Source organism: Amblyomma americanum, chromosome 8 (assembly GCF_052857255.1).
Source record: "Amblyomma americanum isolate KBUSLIRL-KWMA chromosome 8, ASM5285725v1, whole genome shotgun sequence".
NCBI classification, from domain to species: Eukaryota; Metazoa; Arthropoda; class Arachnida; order Ixodida; family Ixodidae; genus Amblyomma; species Amblyomma americanum.
The window spans coordinates 27966069-27984901 of record NC_135504.1 but is presented as its reverse complement, the minus strand read 5'-3'; the positions used below and the strand labels follow the sequence as shown (position 1 = coordinate 27984901).

The window sequence follows — 18833 nt, the reverse complement described above, 5'->3', positions numbered from 1 at the left end:
ACAACACACCCTGTACATGTTCCGCCGAGGGAGCAGATTTAGCTGCTGCCCCCCCCCCCCCCCCCCCCCTTTCTTTCTTTGTCTCGAGTGACTAATGGTGATTTACGGTGTTTGAACGGAAGCGCAAGTTCTTCTTCGAAAGTGTCTGTCGTACGTTTGCAAAGCTCTTCACGTAGCCTGTTCGCCAATCTGTATCAACACGCGTTTTTAACGCGACAGCGTTAACCCTTGCAAAAATGGTCTATAGACTTCTTATAGACTCTATTGCCTTCCTATAGATATTTACTTTGGTCCATTCATAGCCTATAGACTGTGAATGTAATTGGTAACGCAATGTAATGTAAGGTAATTAGTATAATTAGATAAATTATTAAATATTAGCTCCTGGAAAAAGTGTCAGTTCATATGGAGACTTTCTTTACAAAGAGTTCATGAAAATATTTGCACCACGGTGCCTTTTACGCAGCTTCATTTATCGCTCCTATAAAAACGGTCCCTAGACAGTCTATAGACTCTTTATAGATTCTATTGTCTTCCTACAGATGCTTATTTTTGTATATTCATAGTCTATAGACTGTCTATAGACAAAAGTCTACTAAAAGTGTATGGCCATAAATCTATAGATTGTCAACAGACTGTCTATAGGATTTGTATTGCCTATAGACTGTTCTTTGGCGTTTGTATATAGAGAGTCTATAGACTCTGTAGGCAGAATTCTGTGGACAGTTTATAGACTGGCTAAATAAATTTTTGTAAGGGAAAGGCCCCGTTCCCCAGAAAATCTGGTGTCGGCGTTGTGAATTCTGCCAGATGGTTCCCAGAGAGCAACCTAGGATGCAGGTGTGCCACAGAGGTCACGTGACCTTGCGGCGCCATCACCACAATCTGCCCACCGGATAGTGAGAAAGTGTCCATCGTGGCAGGTGGCAGTTAAATTAATGGTTGGTCGCTCGGGAATAGCAACCTGTGTCGCAAGACCCACTGCTGGGAGCACCTGCCATCGCAGGGCAGTGGTGCATCGCTTAATTCCGCTGCACCACTGCGCCCTGAGGGGTATGAGGACTCCCAGGGATCCATGAATGTAAAGTAGACAGTGCCCAATTCTGTATATACAGGCATTTACCGATTACATTATCGTGTCATACCGTTACAGCGGGGCTTAAAAGTCCCCTCCAATTTTTTCTAGCCATGCTCGCCAACGTGGGAAATTTGTGCAATATAGCTGTCCCGATCGTGTGTCCTATCTCGCTTTTTGAAGTTCAGTCGACGCAGTGTTTCACGAGGCGGCAGCTTTACAGCGTGTGTGGCTGGATCGGTAGCCCGTGAGAGCAGCATGTTTGTGGAAAAGGACACTAAATGCTTGTCACTCCCGCTTCATTGCAAGAAGTTGTGAAGTGGAGAAATTACATGCGCGAGCATATTCAGGGGGAAGGGCTAGTTCATTTTTGAGTTCATACTAGGCGTCCAGGACGTCAATACTTGTGGCGCCTGATGGGTCACCGACTGTCTAACTCACCGAGTTGTACGTTTTATACTTCACACGGCATGGGATGCGAACAAAATAATGGATGTGTGCGCATTGTATTCGCCTTGGGTGGGCAGGACCCTTACAAATATTTATTTAGCCAGTCTATGAACTGTCCATACGCTTCTGCCTATAAGGTCTATAGACTCTCTATATACAAACCCTATAGAACAGTCTATTGGCAATACAAATCCTATAGACAGTCCGTATGCAATCTATAGATTTATGGCCACACACTTTTAGTAGACTTTTATCTATAGACAGTCTATAGACTATGAATATACAAAATAAGTATCTATAGGAAGACAATAGAATCGACAAGAAGTCTATAGATTGTCTATAGACCATTTTTATAGGGGGAGAAGCTGCCAAAAAGCTGTCCCGCAGTGCGGGTATAATTCAATGCGGATCAATCTGGTTGCTCGTGTCTGTCGCATACGCGCAGCTAGCGTAAAATTGAGGCGCATCTTACTGCATTATTGCAATAGAAACTGTTGGTGCCTTTACCGGAAGTGACGTCTCTAGTAAAGGACGGGTGCGCTGAGGAAAAGGAAGTGGCGCTGTAGAATTGACACCTTCGCCTCGAAGACGATCGTCGCCGCCAGAAACTGCCCAAGCAGCACAGGTAATTGTCCCAATATCGGAAAGGGATGGTTTCACACTGGCCCTTTGTGGGGTCAGTCTTTGCCAATACATACCCAATATCGAGCCGATTACCTGGGCTGCTTGGGTGAGGTGCGGAGAGGTGTAACACTTGTTAATCCTGAATGCAGTGCTAGAGAGAATACGACAAGTCGCACAGGCCGGACATAGAAGGCGCCGCCTCGCATATAAGGACGAGTTTGGTAATACCCGCAAACTTAAATCCATCCGCTCATACCATTCGTCCAACTGTTCTAAAAAACTGCTTCACATCTAGAAGAGCCGTTGGAGACGATGGAGATTGTGCGGGGAACGTTCTTGGATATGATACTTTGCTGTCAGCAACAATAAACCCATTCCTGCTTTCGCACCTTTGTGGCTGACTCTAGCCACGACTTACGCGGCCCGCACTCGAAATGCGGGCGATTTAATTTCAGTCGGACGCAGGAATCAGGTGCCAGAGCTACACCAAGACTTAAAACTTGCGGACCATACCTTGTACTAATAGGGTGGCTCACTGTGTTGTTGGCCTCTGGTAGAATGGCACGTACCCACAGTGAGGGATTTCCCAGAGTGCTTGCATACTGAAACAGTAGTGAGACACTGACGCAAGGAAGGTAGATATGAATGCTAAAGGAAATTATTGTGAAAATTTATAAGTGACAAAGAAATTTCCCTGACTCAATGCTGTAATCATGAAGATAATCGCACGCTGGTTTTAGGACATATCCCCTGGCGCTTGCCTTATAGGAGAGAACTGGAATCCAGGATCCTTTATTTCTGGAAAAATAAAAGAATTTAATTGAATTGAATTGAATTGAAAGGGGAAGCCCTAATTGAGCGAGGGAAATCTGCAGATTAGCTTTTCGCAGAGAAGCAAACCGCCGAAAAGAGAGGAGGAAATGATCAAATGATTCAGTTTCGCCAAATAATTCACAATGGTTCGACAGAGAGAACACCGATCGGCACAAATAAAGATTTAAATATTTAAATAAACATTTGTTAGAAAAAGCAATGTCTTTTTCAACAAAATTTGCTTCTTTCTTTTCGTTGATGGCACGTTCGAATTGCATGTGACGGACCTATATATATATATATATATATATTATGCAGGTAGGCACTTTCTGGACATCGTTCAGGTACTATATATATATGTATATATATATATATATATATATATATATATATATATATATATATATATATATATATATATTAAGGAAGCCAACAGTCACCGAAACCAAGGTGCATAGGGGATTGCTTCTAATTTATTTTTTAATTTGTAGTGCCAATCCATTGGTTTTAAATATTACTTATAAAGCAGCAGAAAAAGAGCAACCATGCCGCAGGTGGGATCCGAACCCACGACCTCAGAATATCGCGTTTCGGTGACTGTTGGCTTCCTTAATATGTTTGTCAAACAAGCCCCTCATTTCATATGCCTTGTCTGCTATATATATATATATATATATATATAGGCATCTATAATAGGTAGGCCTTTTGTGGACGCCATTCAGGATTCGTTTCCCGGCGCGAGAGCCTCTTCGAAAGTGTTCTCGTCCGTCATTTCAATCGCTGCATGCGTATACGAGCTTAAACATGAACCAATTATCCCAAGAAAAAGCGCTGCTGTGCCAGTGCGCTTTGAGCTCGAAAAGTGCCGCAGCTTGCACTAATTCCCTTCCGTGAGTCAGTTCTGATGCAAGCCCCTGCTCCGCTGCCTCGCCGTATTAAAGCAACAGATAACCCGCGCAACCCGACGCTAGAATTTAAGCCATGCGGACAAACTCTCGGCGTCGCAGGGCTGCGCCCTCACGATATGATGACAGTAATTTTTTTTTCCCGAGCCCCAATGGAACATGGAGAGTAGCGACTCTGGGACAAGCAGGTCGCGGGGCACTGGTTTTAGCGCGTTCTGTGCCTGGCGAATTGCGTGCTATGTGCTCTAAGCTTTGTTTTTTATTTAGGCTCAACAACTTTGTGGGAGCCAGACGCTTCCTGCGTGATACATTTTTTTTTTGCGCTCAGTTCCAAGAATCGCGAGTTGCTGGAGCTCATTAGGTAAGTGATACGCGGAAGTTGGTTCTGCGAGACGGCTCATCGCTAATGACGGATTGCACTCCCAACTTTTTGTGAACCCTATTAAGTACGGTGAGTGGTTTCGTGTAGCGGAAAAGCGTATAATGCGCTTTGATACGACGTAGAGGTCGCTTGACCGTTTACCTAGCTATCTTTACGTCTCTGCTCGGTATATGCAGGATCACCATACAAGCGTTCTCCTTAGTGCCACCCTCGTATCTCACAAAAGTTGTGACACTCAGATTAGTAATACAAGGATTTTGCCACTCGTGGGAGGGGGGGGGGGCTATCTTTACGTCTCTGCTCGGTATATGCAGGATCACCATACAAGCGTTCTCCTTAGTGCCACCCTCGTATCTCACAAAAGTTGTGACACTCAGATTAGTAATACAAGGATTTTGCCACTCGTGGGAGGGGGGGGGGGTAACGACACGTGCTTATGATTAGTATGGAGGCTGGAGATACTATCATATTTGTCGACAGATATGGTTTTCAGATTTTCAGATTAATCTATGCAAAAGCAACTGCTACAGTTGTGCATGGATGATCATAACTGTAGCATGTCTCATCTGCGTAAAATTCTCTTGGGACGTGCGAAAGAAAGCCGAAGGGAAGAGCTTAGCTCCACTTAGCAGTTCCTTTCATCGACAGAGGACATCAGCAACCCTGACTAAAGACCTTTTTCGCGTCGCTCCGGAAAACCGGTTTTCTGGGCTATGGGAGAACGTGGGGGAGCAGAATCCTAAACTCTTTCCTGTACTACCTGCACAGTCCAGTGCTGAATATGGCTGCGCTTATCGACCTCTTTTTGAAAAAAAATCTTTTATATAGCGAATCTAATGTGAATGTATCGCCCGTGAACGTCAATAAAAAACGGTTGGAGAAAATCGTCGAATTCTTAAATCTATTTAGTTTTCCTTTAAATAAAAATGTAGCATTTTAAGCTGAAAAATGCCGAAAGCTGAGATGCAGGTGTCGCCACCGCCGGAAAACTTCACAAAAACCTACTTGCGTCGACACAACCCATTCATGCGCTGATCCAAGAGACTAGGCTGTACCACCATTTACTTCAATATGGCGATCATGGAGTCTTTTTCGGTGTAGACATCCCGAATTTGGATAGAGGGGCGGGAAATTTGTCTCGGCAATAAAATTAACTTTTGATGCCAAACAAGCGCTATTGCACATGCAGGAACGGCCACAGAATTGATTTTTACTAAGAACAGACATTGCGTTCAGTTGTCCTCAGTGCCCCTCCAAAGCAAATGCGACTGCTGCACTCTAAAGGGAAAGCAGTAAAAATAGAGTAAGCTCTCCTCTGGAGCGCTCTATTTTATAAAAGGGAGTGAGCTGGAGGACAGCTCTCTTTTTACTTCCATGTAGGTGTATGTGTCTTTAGAGTGTAGGTTTGTCCAGTGGCTTGATAACTGGCAGCCACAACTTTTACAGCGAGAGCTGTTAGAGGCCGTTCTCGGGTTTCGTGTCGTAGTAGTATGTTGTAGTAGTCGGCGTAACTGGTGGGTGCGTTGCCGTGAAAACCACTCGGAGGCTGGATGCCGTGGAAGCAGGAGGGTATGACGAAAGCGGAGGAATGCGTAACCGCCCTACTGAAACGTTCCATATAAGCCTTTCGTATGGAACTATGGGAATATGGAGTCAATATGATATAGAAAAATATATGGTGATTTATGTTTTGTGTATTGAGTCTATAAACATTTTATAATTTGGATATGATTTATATATTTCTGGTGAATACTGTCATTAGAGTCCCTAAGTTTTCATACACGCTTTCCATATAGTCCATATCTACTCCATATGCTCTATACTGACTCCATATAATACATATGGAAACATATGGAATCATGGGACTCGTAATATGGAAACTTTCAGTAGGACGCGGTGGGCAGTTACCACGGGAACTGTTCGGAAGGTGGCTACCGTAGAAGGAAGAGGGCAGAGTGAGAGCGTAAGAAGGCGCAACCGGTAGGTGGTCGCTACGGGAACCACCCGTGGGTTGTTATCCTGGAAAAAGGAGGGTATGGAGAGAGCGTAGGCATGTGTAACCGGAGGGTGGTTTCCACGTGAACCATGTGGAGCGTTGTTGCCGTGGAAGGAGGAAGGAAATAGGAAGAAAGTGGAGAAACGTAATACTGTAAATCTGCGGCGGCTGCTGCGAGAGGCGCCACCTGTGGAGAGGGTCATACGTGGCGCCGCACGCCTAGGGCGGTGTACTGGAAAATAGAGCTAGTCGAGAAACTAGTATGAGTGGAAAACTTGAAAAGAAGCTCCGTAGAACTACACAGATATGAAATTGCTGTCCTGTTCTCTACCTCAACATGTGGAATGAAAGTACCTCTGTCGTTGAATATCGCGTTACACAGTGGTAACCGTCCTGTCTTGTCCTGGTCTTGTCTTGTCCTGTCTTGTCCGCCCTGTCCTGTCATAGTTTTTAAGGGTGCAGGCTTCTGTGTAGTTTCTCGCGGTGGTGTTTAGATTCGCAGGTAGGTTTGGGGCCAGACGGTCCCGGATTTTCGAGGAAAGAAACAAGCACGAAGAATGGCGCTGGCAACGAAGAGCCGGTGTACGCAGGCGACTCAGTGACCTCCTTGTAGCGGCGTGTAAAGTCCGCTGCTGTGTGTAGAAAAAATCCGCGCTGTATCGACGCATAATGCCAACAAAATGACACAGGAATAAGTCCCCTCTGTTGAGAGCCACTGAAGTAGCTTCGCCAGCACATTTGCGGAGTAGGACATGGCCAGACGAAGTCCTCTTGTCGAGGCGCTGGTTAGTGAGCTGAAGCTTTCCTCCCTGCCCCCTGTTCAAGCTTGTACCGTGAAGTGTTCCATCTTCTTCGCTCACTGTCCACCCTCGGCTGCCATCCTGACAAAGCAGGGTAGCGCGTCCAGCGTACAACCTTGGGTCGGCGAGAGCATTCCCCGGACGGCAGAAGCACGGCCGCTGCAGAACCGTCACCGAGGGGGCCAGTGGAAACTGCCAGCGTCTCCCGTTCGCGCGGTTCAGCGTCCTTAAAGAATTCAGCGAACTGCGCGGTGCAAGCGGTGCCTCGCGCGACAGCCGTGCAGCGTGGAATGACTGCGATCACGCGCGAGAGTCACGTGGCAGGCAACACCACGCGTCGTGACGACAGCGAGCGAGAGGGGAGGTGCGGCAGCTGCTGCTCCCCTACGACATCCACGGCTGTTGTGGCGAGAGCGGCCAGCGAGACAGATTTTTTACGAGCGGGGCGCGTCGTGTCAGACCGGAGCGGCCATTAGTCAGGCGAGAACTCGCCGAGGCACGCCGCGGTCCCGCTTGTAGTTTGTCCAGCACTTTTCACTCACGGCAGGCACGCGCAAAGCATGGGGCGCTGTCGCCGAAAAGACAGGGGTGGTTCTAGGTCGCGCACGTGGCGTTGAGCACGCATGCACACCACGTCTTTTTGTGGTTCCCATCTGTGCGTAGAAAGGCCTTCGCGCAATTAAGCAAGTGGCGTGTTGTTCGCTGCCGTGCTATCCACTGCGAAAACTTTTCGGACAACCAGGCGTCATTCGTCGCTTTGCCGATCCTCAACACTGCTGTGTCTCTAGAAGGCTGCTGGTAGGAACCCATGCAGCATATGGCGTCGGCCCAATAATGGGAACATGTTGGAAAATAAAGTTCCTGCAAAGAACCAGCATCATCACTGATTTTCCAATGTAGGCAATGCCACTTTATGACAGTTGCAATGATGGCCCTACCTGTCTTATGCTTGCCAAATCCTGACAGCGCCGCTTTGCTTCATTGCCAACAATGGTCCTAATTGGCCACCAATTTCCCCATATTGCAGTGGCAGTCTGTTACATTTCCATTAATTACCTTGGTTGTCAATTGTCAATACATATCCAATATTGAACCGTTTACCTGTGCTACTACAGTGCCTCCGCCTACTCCTGTTCATTCTTCTCTATCTTCAAAACCGGAATGCGCAAGTTTAACTGGCCGAACCTATGCAACCCAAAGTGAAGCTAGCGCTTTGGTGCGCGTGGAGGTCAGAGACAGGAACCAAGCTGTCTGCTGAACCATCGATCTGGTCCTTTCACTTTCTTTTGTCGTTGCTGTTGCTGCTCTAGAAATATAATGGCGCATAACAGCATAATCTTACCGGTACTCACCTACGGGGCAGAAACGTGGAGGCTAACGAAAAGAGTTCAGCTTAGGTTAAGGACAACGCAGCGAGCCATGGAAAGAAAAATGATAGGTGTAACGTTAAGAGATCGGAAGCGGGCAGAGTGGGTGAGGGAACAAACACGGGTTAATGACATCCTAGTCGAAATCAAGAGAAAGAAATGGGCTTGGGCAGGGCATGTAATGCGAAGGCAAGATAACCGCTGGTCCTTAAGGGTAACGGAGTGGGTTCCAAGAGAAAGTAAGCGTAGCAGGGGGCGGCAGAAGGTTAGGTGGGCGGATGAGATTAAGAAGTTTGCAGGCAAAGGGTGGATGCAGCTGGCAAAGGATAGGGTTAATTGGAGAGACATGGGAGAGGCCTTTGCCCTGCAGTGGGTGTAGTAAGGCTGATGATGATGATGATGACCAAGCGAGAACGAAGCCAAAAAAGGTCACCGGGGAGTGAGAGAGAGAGAGAGTGCAGCGCTGACGAAAGCTGGAGCCCCGGAGACGGCGTCACGGTGACGGCGCGTGTTTGACGCTGATTTGCGCGTCAGCTATGACGAGCGGGTCTCTCCGCTCCCAGTGCGCGTAGGAGTACTTTTGGCACCGGTGCCCGTGCGGGTCGCAGTGTCGCGTCGCTGAGCCCGGCACATCGGCGGGCACAGGCTGGCGGCCCGTTTCTTCTCCCGTTCGACTCCTGCCGCTTAGCGTCAGGTGGTCTACCTAGCCGTTGTGTGAATACGTTGCGGAGTTCATTCTTGCTGGCAGCAAAGTTCCACGGATGTATTTCCTTGTGTGGTATAGACACTTGTGACGCTATGCATACAGCGTGCTCATGTCCAACGTTCTTAGCAAAAATTTGTTTACTGAAAAACTGTAAGGAACTGGTATAGAAATATTGAAGGTAAGGGTTCATTCTTCCGTTATGTAAAAAATATTGCTTTTATAGTGTTTTCATCACTCGCATCGAGCAGTGAAGACTGTCATAGAAAACCAATGGGGGCGATTTTGACGAAAGCGAAAATGTTAATAGCAAAAAAATTAAAGCCTGCGGACGGGAGATCTGCGGAAATATTGATTGCTATATTGAAGTATTATAATATATGAAAAAAAAACATTGCACCCAAGCTCTTTCTTGTTCAAAAATGCTTTTGTCCAGAGTTGTTGGGTATGATAATTACGAGCAACATGCGCATCAAAAGAGCCACGCGCTTATAAAGGAGAACCGTGGTGATGTTTGAAGCCCTCCCAGTAGAAAAAATATTCATGCTTGCACAGAAACTCGAGTCTGAATTTCATCAGTGGTTTAGGGCAACTGCTCCACCAGCTGGGCTGAGTAGGAGGCTAACGGATGGCAGTTCTCTGGCGATATTCCCCGGTTCGGTTTCCAGCCGAGTAATTTAATGGTCGCCTAGAGACCAGTTACTTGTTAATTCTCATAAATTTGAGATGTCGTAAAGGTAAATAATGAGATAGAAACGATGCACTGCCAGCTTGTTTACTTTTGGATTGTACTAGTGATAGCCTGGCTAAGTTTAACAATGTACCGATATTTAGTGGTGCTGTGTGATAAAAGTAGCACCTAAACCAAGCTCTCATTTCGTCATTGTTTTAAGTGAACAAATATTTTAATTCTAAACGTGCTTCAAAATGTTCTCCGTGACAATGCTTGAACCACGCTTTTCACTTCTCTCGAGACAGGCGCGGGATTCAGCCGCGAAGAAGACGAGGCGTCCAGGCACCTTTCACTTTTTCGCTTTTCAGTGTGTGCGTCACGAAATGGGGCCCTTTTTCATAGCTCTCTGATGTATTGCTTTTGGTTCGGCGGTCCACTAACCTTCATTGAAGAAACCGCTTTGTTCTGTGAAGCCGAGTCGGTTACCCCGACAGTTTTGGGCGCGAGTGCCACGGTTCTATACGCGCAGACGTGTCTACCATATCCTCCTTCTCTCTTTTATATACCCTTATCCTCAAACGCAGGATAATAAACGGGATGCTTTCCTAGTTAAGCCCTCGCACTTTTCATGGTTTCAATTCCTTCCTCTGTTCCAACTATTGCCGTTTCAATGTCGTCACGAAAAGTATCTTCCTATTCTGTGGTCATCTACGGAGTGCACTGGACGCGAGAGGAAACTACCAGTATTTTCCGCCCGCATACGTCCTTGCCTGAAGGCCTTCGTTTTTGACGTCTCATCTCTTCTCTTTCCTATACTATTCCCCCCTCTCCACACACACTGCAGGGTAGCCAAGTGGAACCTCCTCGCGGTTAGCTCCTTCTCCTCCCTCTCCTCCCCGCATTCCTCTCTTTCTTCTGCTGATCTGCAGTTCTCTACAGGAAGCCGCGTTTGCGGCACGGTATTTTGCAGTCATGCGCGCTGCCATTTGACTTTCGGAGACTCGTTATATCGGGGGTTATAGAACTGCAGCAATTTTTCAGCGCGAAATTTCGGTGATCTCCACCGAAGAGCTTGCGCATCACTCGCGCGAAAGAAAAAAACAAAGGAGTTCGAAGGTTTTTTTTTTGTTCGGCGTACGAAACACCAAACCAAGTCGTGTCGCTGAAAGAAAGGAAAAAATCTTGAATGTACTTAAAAAAAGACAAGAGCTCGTACTACACAATAACAACATATGACATCAAAAAAGAATGCTGTAACAGCAAAGATGTTTCCTTCCTGAAAACGAAGTTCTTCCCTCTGGTGTACTCTGGGCACCCCCGTAGGAGGAGCAACAGCAGCAGTTATGTTTTGCTTTTAAATCTCGAAGGCGAATTCCGAGAATGATGCCGGGGAGTTGTATACTTGACGGCGCGTTTTTGCCGCCTCCTCTCGCGAGAGCCGCCCGCCCCCAGGAGAATTGCCCGGAACTATCGAGCGGTCAGCTCTGGGAGCGCAACGGTGCTTCTCAGTTTGAGAAACGAGACCCGGCCGCAACCGGCGGTTCTCTCTCCCGCTAACCGGCGTCGCGAGGTTCCCCCTCCCCCCTTTCAAAAAACAAGGGCGTTCTTACGCCTAAAGTCACCACGAGCTTCGCTTTGTTCTGCTCCGTGAAGTGGAAGATGGCCATCGGCGGCGCCTCGAAGCATAGGGCGTTGATGCTTCGCGGTGGAGGCTGTGCCATTCGCGTTTTCAACCCGCCTGGCCTTGCGACACCCACCGTTCCGCACCTTAGCACTGTACCCGAAGCGTTGCTACTTTAAAGCGTGCTTTGTTCCGAGAGCTAGTCCTGCAAGCTGTGACGAGGCGTAAAGAGGAAAACGAGATAGAGAAAACGGTGTTCACAGCTTTGACAGCAGGCTATGTGCTGCTTACGATTGGCAAGGTAGCGAAATGTTTGAGCGAGTTGGTGTCTCGGGGATGAACACTGCCTCACTTCGAATGGAAAGCGAAGGCAACGCATGTGCTAAGTTCCAGCTAACTTAATTCTTACCACGTGCAGTTTATTTACTATGTTGGAACATGCGTTGGTTTCTAAGCGCTGCAGTATTTATTGCGATGGTCGGTCCTGCTGTTTGATTATTATATTGTGTCGGAACGACTAATCTGAAGCCTTAGCTGTGGTTTTTATTGATTAATAAACTTTAACAAGTTGTTATCGAGCGTGAAAACTAATTAATACCCTTCTCAGTTACTTCCGCTGCTAAAAAATGTGCTAGAGTTACAGCGTTCGTCAAGAATGTACAGTCCATTAGATTTGATTTGTGCACTCAACCTTCAGAAGCTTTAGAATTCCAAGGTCGCTTGAGAGCCTGAGTGTGTTGGCTACAAAAATTTCAGACATTGTTGCAGAGGGCTCAGTTTTTTAAAACACGATTCGTATTAATTCCTAACAGCTTCAAAAAATCTCTAAAAGGTGCCTTGAACATTTATACAACAGTGAACAGTCAGCTTGCGCACAAAAAAGACTTCTGCTGTTGCTTCTGTAACAGCAGAAGTCTTTTGTGTGACTATTTCCTGTTGTACGGCACCTTTCTTCCTTTCGTCGTTCACTCCCTCCTTTATCCCTTCCCTTACGGCGCTGTCCAGGTGTCCGCCGATATATGAGACAGATACTGCTCCATTTCCTTTCCCCAAAAACCAATTATTATTTGCTTTTGCATTGAAGCTGAGAATGTTCTCCGGAGCATCATCTCCCCAAGGGAAAGCTATTCAATACAAAAGGAAAAATGTGCTTTTTAGCCATACTTCGGGAGCATAATCATTGGTCTGGTGAGGGCAATGTGTTCAGTTTCATATTAAACAGCCGCGCTTCAGCGGCCCTGCCTGGGAGGATGCTCCGCCAAGCGCGCAAGTGTGTGCGGTGAAGACAGCTTTCACGACAGACGCGTCGTACTTCGCTTCGACGCGCAGTACGTGTTCACGTTCTTCGACGTTCGTCTCGGTGAAGAACTTGGCGATGTTTTTGTAGCGAGAGCTACGCTGGGCTACCTATCGAGCATTTCGCGGTACATGGGTGAGGCCAGTTGTGCGCATGTGCCGTTACCGTGACAACCGAAGAGGAGCACAGTGCGGCGTGCGCTTCGCCGTCGCCGCGGCCGCGCGCCCGCTTCACCGTCAATGACGAGCGTGACGTCACGCGGATGAGCAGTTGTGCGCATGCGCCGATACCATGGTAACCAGAGAGACCCCTCAGCTTCGCCGCGTTCTTCGTCGCCGCCTCGCCGCACGCCGCTCTATCACCCGATCCCCACGTCGCATGCGCAGGTTTGCGTATAAAAAGCGGATATGTAGTGGGCGTCCGTATCACAACGTTTGACATGCATGCAGAAAAGAAGAGTTCAGCCGCTGCTAAACGGCGGTATAGACAAGAGAAGATTAACTCTTCTGATCCTGAGGTTGTCGCCTGGCAGTTGGCTTGAACGAAATAAGAACGCTGGAGTCTGTGTGTACATGAAAAAAGATATAACCGCTGTCAGACATCTTTCGATCGCGCTGATTAATGGTGAAACCTGCTGTGTTCGGATTCTGGAAAGCGGCATTATAATCCAAGGAGTCTACGTGGCACCGGGAACATCTGTCGAGCAGATGATTGATGTTGTTGCCACGTGTATGCCAGCCCACGGCATGGTTTAACAGTGGTGTGTGACTTTGGGTGATTTCAGTAGGAAACAGGACTCTCGTAGTCAGTGTATGAAATAAAAGTTTGACTTTAATTTAGCTTCGGACCCTCACGTCCAGACTACACAACGCAAAACAACTATAGAGCTTGTACACTAAAGAGGCTCTATGAAATCGAAACGCTGTATCGAGAGAATTGAGACCTCTGCATGCTACTTCACAGATCATCGGGCAGTCTTCGTCTCTGTCAAGTAAAATTAATAAAAGATGTGTATACCCAATTTCTCTCATTGCTTAACATGCAGTGACCGCAACAAGCTCAGCCAAGGAAACGTACCTCTCGCTATATATTCTGGCATAGCCGAGCTAAGCCACAGCCAATTTTTCGCTTAGTTTTGTTTGGCGATAAATGAAAGGGGTGGAAGCATTTACGGCTGACTCATAGCACGTTAAGACAAAACTGCCAGTGCTGCACATTCACCAAATGCCGCTTAGATGAAAAAGTAATAATCAATACCCTCAACAAGGAGTCGTACGCTTGTCTTGGACACGAAACTGCAGCATGTCGCTTCACGCGAAACGCCTGAATGATGAAGTAGACAGGGAGTTGACGCAAAGTTGTCAGTAAGCGTAAACATTTAACGCTGTAGCGTTAAGGCTGCCGTTACATGTCGTCGTCCGCATTGTGAGCGAAAAATTCCCGTAGAAGCAACCTAGGTGGGCCACCTAGGTCAAGTGACCTTGCGGCGTCATCACAACCTGTCCGCCTGATTGCGAGCAAACTGACCACCGTGGCAGATGGTAGGCAAATTAAAGCCCCATTAGCGTCATCACCTGTCATCGCAGGCCAGTGGAACATCGCTTAACCGCTGCGCCACTAGGCCAGGAATAGCATGAGGACTCCCAAGGATCTATGAATGTAAAGACAAATATGACCAGTTCCGCATATATGGGCATTAACCCATTAACACTGTCGCGTCATGTCCTTAAGGCGGAGCTTGAATGTCCCCTCCAATTTTTATTACAAGAGTGCGTCTGAAATGAAATGAAAAAAAGTTCTTTGTGCAGAGCCCTGCGCGGCGTGTTCAGTCGGGAAGCGTCTCTTTGGCGAATCAAAGACAGGAGGCGATGCAAGCTTCGACTAGTGACTTTGCTTGCAGCGGCGTATGTCATAGGCTTAAAGACAGTTAAAAAAGGATGGACGCGACGATCGGTAAGCCGCGTGCTCCTCTGAGCGATTCTGAATGCCGTGACAACGTATTTCCACGCTGTTTCATCAAGCTGTTCGTCTACTGAGGTCGTCGCATGATTTCCTTCACCTTCATCTTCCGTCTCCTTTGGGCAGAGGATAACAGAAGTGATCATGGGTGCATTCCTTTCCGAAACTCCTCGTCACAACACCGCACTGTTTACGCTGCCTGAGCAAGGTAGTGCCAGAAGCCCGTTAACCCCCGTACGATGTTTCTGCCTAGTTGATACCGTGGTAATGGCGAACTTAAGGCCGACACTAACTTGGAGTAGCCGCGGCGAAGCCGTCCCGCACAGGGATTCTCGGCCACCCCTCGAATGTTAATCGTCCTGTTGCGGCGAGGTGACTCCCATTCCGTCGCGATCTAAAATAGCGCTGTCCCCGAGAAACCGGGTGTTTTGTTCTCTCCTCGTCCCTCGGTCTCGCACCGAGACAAGGCAAGCTGTTCTGGAGCCCAGCCCATTGGCACTGGCCCTAAGAAGGACGGCGACAGGCAGTCAAGAAGACAGAAGCGCCGCCTGTTTTGAATACGGCTCGCACCGGGACCTTTGCAGTGGGGTCGGATGACTGCCGCTGTGGCATATGTGCCACCCCAACTAACAGCCCTTTGGTGCTGCCATAACTTCTTTCTTTCTTTCTTTCTTTCTTTCTTTCTTTCTTTCTTTCTTTCTTTCTTTCTTTCTTTCTTTCTTTCTTTCTTTCTTTTTTCTTTCTTTCTTTCTCTCTCTATTTCTTTCTTCCTTCCTTTCTTTCTTTCTTTCCTTCTTTCTTTCTTCCTTTCCTTCTTTCTTTCTTTCTTTATTTCTTTCTTTCGTTCGTTCGTTCGTTCTTTCTTCCTTTCTTTCTTTCTTTCTTTCTTTCTTTCTTTCGTTCTTTCTTTCTTTCTTTCGTTCGTTCGTTCCTTCCTTCCTTCTTTCTTTCTCATATTCGTCATTTTGCTGTCGTTTCGTTTTCATCTTTACCTCGCTTCTCTTTCTCTCTTGCTTTCTTTCTCTTCATCGCATTCTATACATTCATTATGCTTTATTTCTTCGTGTCCTTTTGAGCCGCCGCGGTAACTCAGTGGTTATGGTATCGCTAATGCTATCGCTAATAAGCCAGAACATAGTCGCGCGGCGGAGAAGTTATCATTGCTTACAAAAGACATCCTTATACTCTAATTCCTCGTCACCTACATTATGTGCAACTGAGCTGCCATTTCCCATGTACGAATGCAGCACCGAAAAATTCGTTTTCTCCTGTCCAGTGGCGAACACTCTCCTTTCTTTATGCGCAGGATGACCTGAAAGCCTCCTTCGGCCAGAAGCACTTCCACACCCGGAACCCTTGTGAAACTAAGAAGACAAGAGGAAGCGTCTGTGCACCGGGACCCTAGTGCCTCACCTTCATGGGAGCGTGGACAGAGACTTCTGTCTGTCTTATCCATCATCCTCGCCGTCCAGAGATCCACAGGCCCCGTGGCCTGCTCCTCTGGAAGGCCTGTTCCTCCTTGCTTACGAACGTTCCGCCAGTTACTGAAGTCAGCCAGTAGCCAACACTGTTATGAGCCTGCTTAGCCCCTCACATCAATTGCCTGGCGGAGGCTGACTGCAGAAGCAAAGGGGAAGACAACCAGTGACATCACTACTGCAGATGTACCTCGCAAACCCTGTGCGGGTGACACTGCAAGTTTCAGCTTACGTTTTGAGAGGCCTCCCGTCATAGTGAAAATTCATGCGGCGGGCTGAACTAATGACAGACACTTAAGAACCTTGCGCTAACGACTGAAATGGGAGGAACAGTGGCCTTCTGGTAAACTGTGCTTATGCTATGTGTTGACCTGGCAGCAGTGAATTCCACTCCGCCTAGTGTAAGCTCAGCTTTCTGTGTGTTCGATGACAGTCCTCGTGTGTCTTACGTCACACGCTGTTGTTTGTGACTTGTTCAGCTCTGGCACGTCAAACCTCTTTCTCTAGCTGCCTTTCGTTTGGACGGCTTTACAGTTCAAGCATAGTTTGGCTATCCCTTCGCAAGTACTGATTCAAAAAAACGTTCACCGCCTTTGCAAGGTGCTACTTTTGTAAGTTTTGCGCGTGTTGGTGACCCGCAGAACGCTTGATAGCTGAGTGCTGAAGACACTGTCCTAAAGGGCTGACAGGAAACAAGGACAGCGCTACCTCAGACGTGCTCCCCTGAGGTTGTGGTTTGTGAGAATAGTTGAGTGCTTGCCACGTCCTTTAACGCCGGTGTGTGTAGTAAGCTCGTCGTGACTCGGTGTAGAGGGTGTCCCGCAAGATGGGTTCGTCCAAGAGGTCCCGCACCCCACGCAAGTCTAGCAGCCGGCGGTCCAAGCGGCAGCGACACTTCGAGGAGGCCGCAGCCGGACCAGAGGAGGATCCCAAGGCGGTTCTGCAGAGCGAGAGGCGAGCCCTTCTATGGGCCACGCTGGCCGCCATGTTGGGCTTCTTCCTGTGGATCATATGCATTGGCACCGAGCAGTGGATCACCGTGGTGGCGCCAGACTCGGGACCCGTCTACGTGAACCGCACCAAGAGCTTCTTTCTCTACGCCAACATGGGTCTGTTCAGGATGTGCCGGACCTCGGCGCCAGCCATGCCCAATGGACTGCCAGGAGCTGAAGAGAGTGAGCCCAGTGCCGTATCGGCACTTTGTGTTCACCGGGCGGTGCCCGCTCGCAAATGTCATATGTCGCTCAGGCTGCATAGCCGAAAGGCGCGTTGTGCACAGATGTCGCAGAAAACGCCGGTATTGAAGAAGTTAGTGCTGTTAAGGTCGCAGTGAATTTCGCAGAAACTGGCTCTCACCACAGACAGATCTTTCCCAGCGAATGGCGGAAGCATGCAGATAGGAGCTGGTTGTTGCACTCGTGCACAATGCGCCCTCTACGGCAGTAACCTGAACGGAGCGTAGACTGTGGCAATCGTGGCAATACTGGGATCGCAGTTACCGCGACTCCAGAGAAAAAAAAACTAGGTAAAGGGACTTAAATTTGTGTGTCAGCTAAGCGGAACTCACGAAAAGTTCATTGTGGTGTTAGTTGCAGGTGATTCGTGTGTTACGAGTCCGGTCCAAACACAGCCTAGTCGCACGTTCGAACAACGTTCACGAACTGTCGCATGAAAGGAAGGATTGAGCCCTTGCACTTGCTTAAACGTGCCACGACATCACAACTTAGTGAAGTTACGGCAATCACGACAAATGGCATGAACTCAGCCTCACACGCAAACATAATTATAGCTAGGTTGTTAAGTGTTCAGCCTTAATTTTGGTTCCGCACTGTGTTTTCAACGCGGGGCGATGTTAGAAAGTTGAATCCAAGATTAATTGAGGATCCCAGTGATCGCTTTACATTATATATTGAGCGCACGAGTGTTGTTGATAATGTTAGGATTTTTTCTAGAATTCCTCGAAGCTCTTTGTCATTGATTAGCTGATCACTGGACGGCTACGGGCATTGCTTGCTGGCTAGAAGCCCTCACGCCACAGGCGGTGGCCACCATAACTGAAGGGGCCAAAAAAAATGATCTGTGAAAAAAGAAACTTAATTTAAAAAAAAATTCTAGGTCATTTCTGTTGGAAAACGTGCCGTTCTGTCGCAGAGTATTTCTCGCAAGGAACCTGCCTTGTCAAAATTACGTAACGGATCAGCCTTCCCTCCTCAACGACGGACGCACAAAAGTCACGCAGGGATTGCACTGTGTTCTTTTCTCCAAGGCACCGTGCGGACACAGATGCTGTTTCGCTCAGTAACTCCCCGGCCATGACCCTGCACCTGCTGCACCAGCTACAGCTGGCTGAGTGGAGCTTAGTCACGTGACCAACCACGTGATCAACCACGTGATCAGCCACAACGCCGCGCCGCCGGCAGCTGTGCCGCACCACGTGACCAACCACGTGGCAGCGTGGCGGCGCCGCCACGCTGAAGGCTCGAAATGCTACCGTAATGTAGCTATCGCTACGAAAAGGGTATAACCTTTTCGACCCTGCCTTGAAGTCTTGACTGTTTTTACGCGGAACACCCGAAAGAGATACTTCGTCAAACGCACTGCCGCCGAGAGGCAGCTGCCTATTTCACGTGTGGAAGCCCTTATTATGGGCGATATTCGCTGAATACACATACGTAATGGGTTTAGTGCGC

At 48.0% G+C, this 18833-nt stretch overlaps 1 protein-coding gene across 1 annotated transcript in view; it reads left to right on the top strand.

Moving 5' to 3' along the window:
- The window catches only part of LOC144101201 (voltage-dependent calcium channel gamma-8 subunit), a 43831-nt gene that overhangs the window by 14906 nt on the left and 10092 nt on the right, over positions 1 to 18833 (top strand). Inside the window, exon 2 of the mRNA XM_077634274.1 lies at positions 15972 to 17318. Coding sequence (XP_077490400.1) covers positions 16970 to 17318 — 349 coding nt within the window. The 5' untranslated portion in view covers positions 15972 to 16969. The remainder of the gene's footprint in view (positions 1 to 15971; positions 17319 to 18833) is intronic.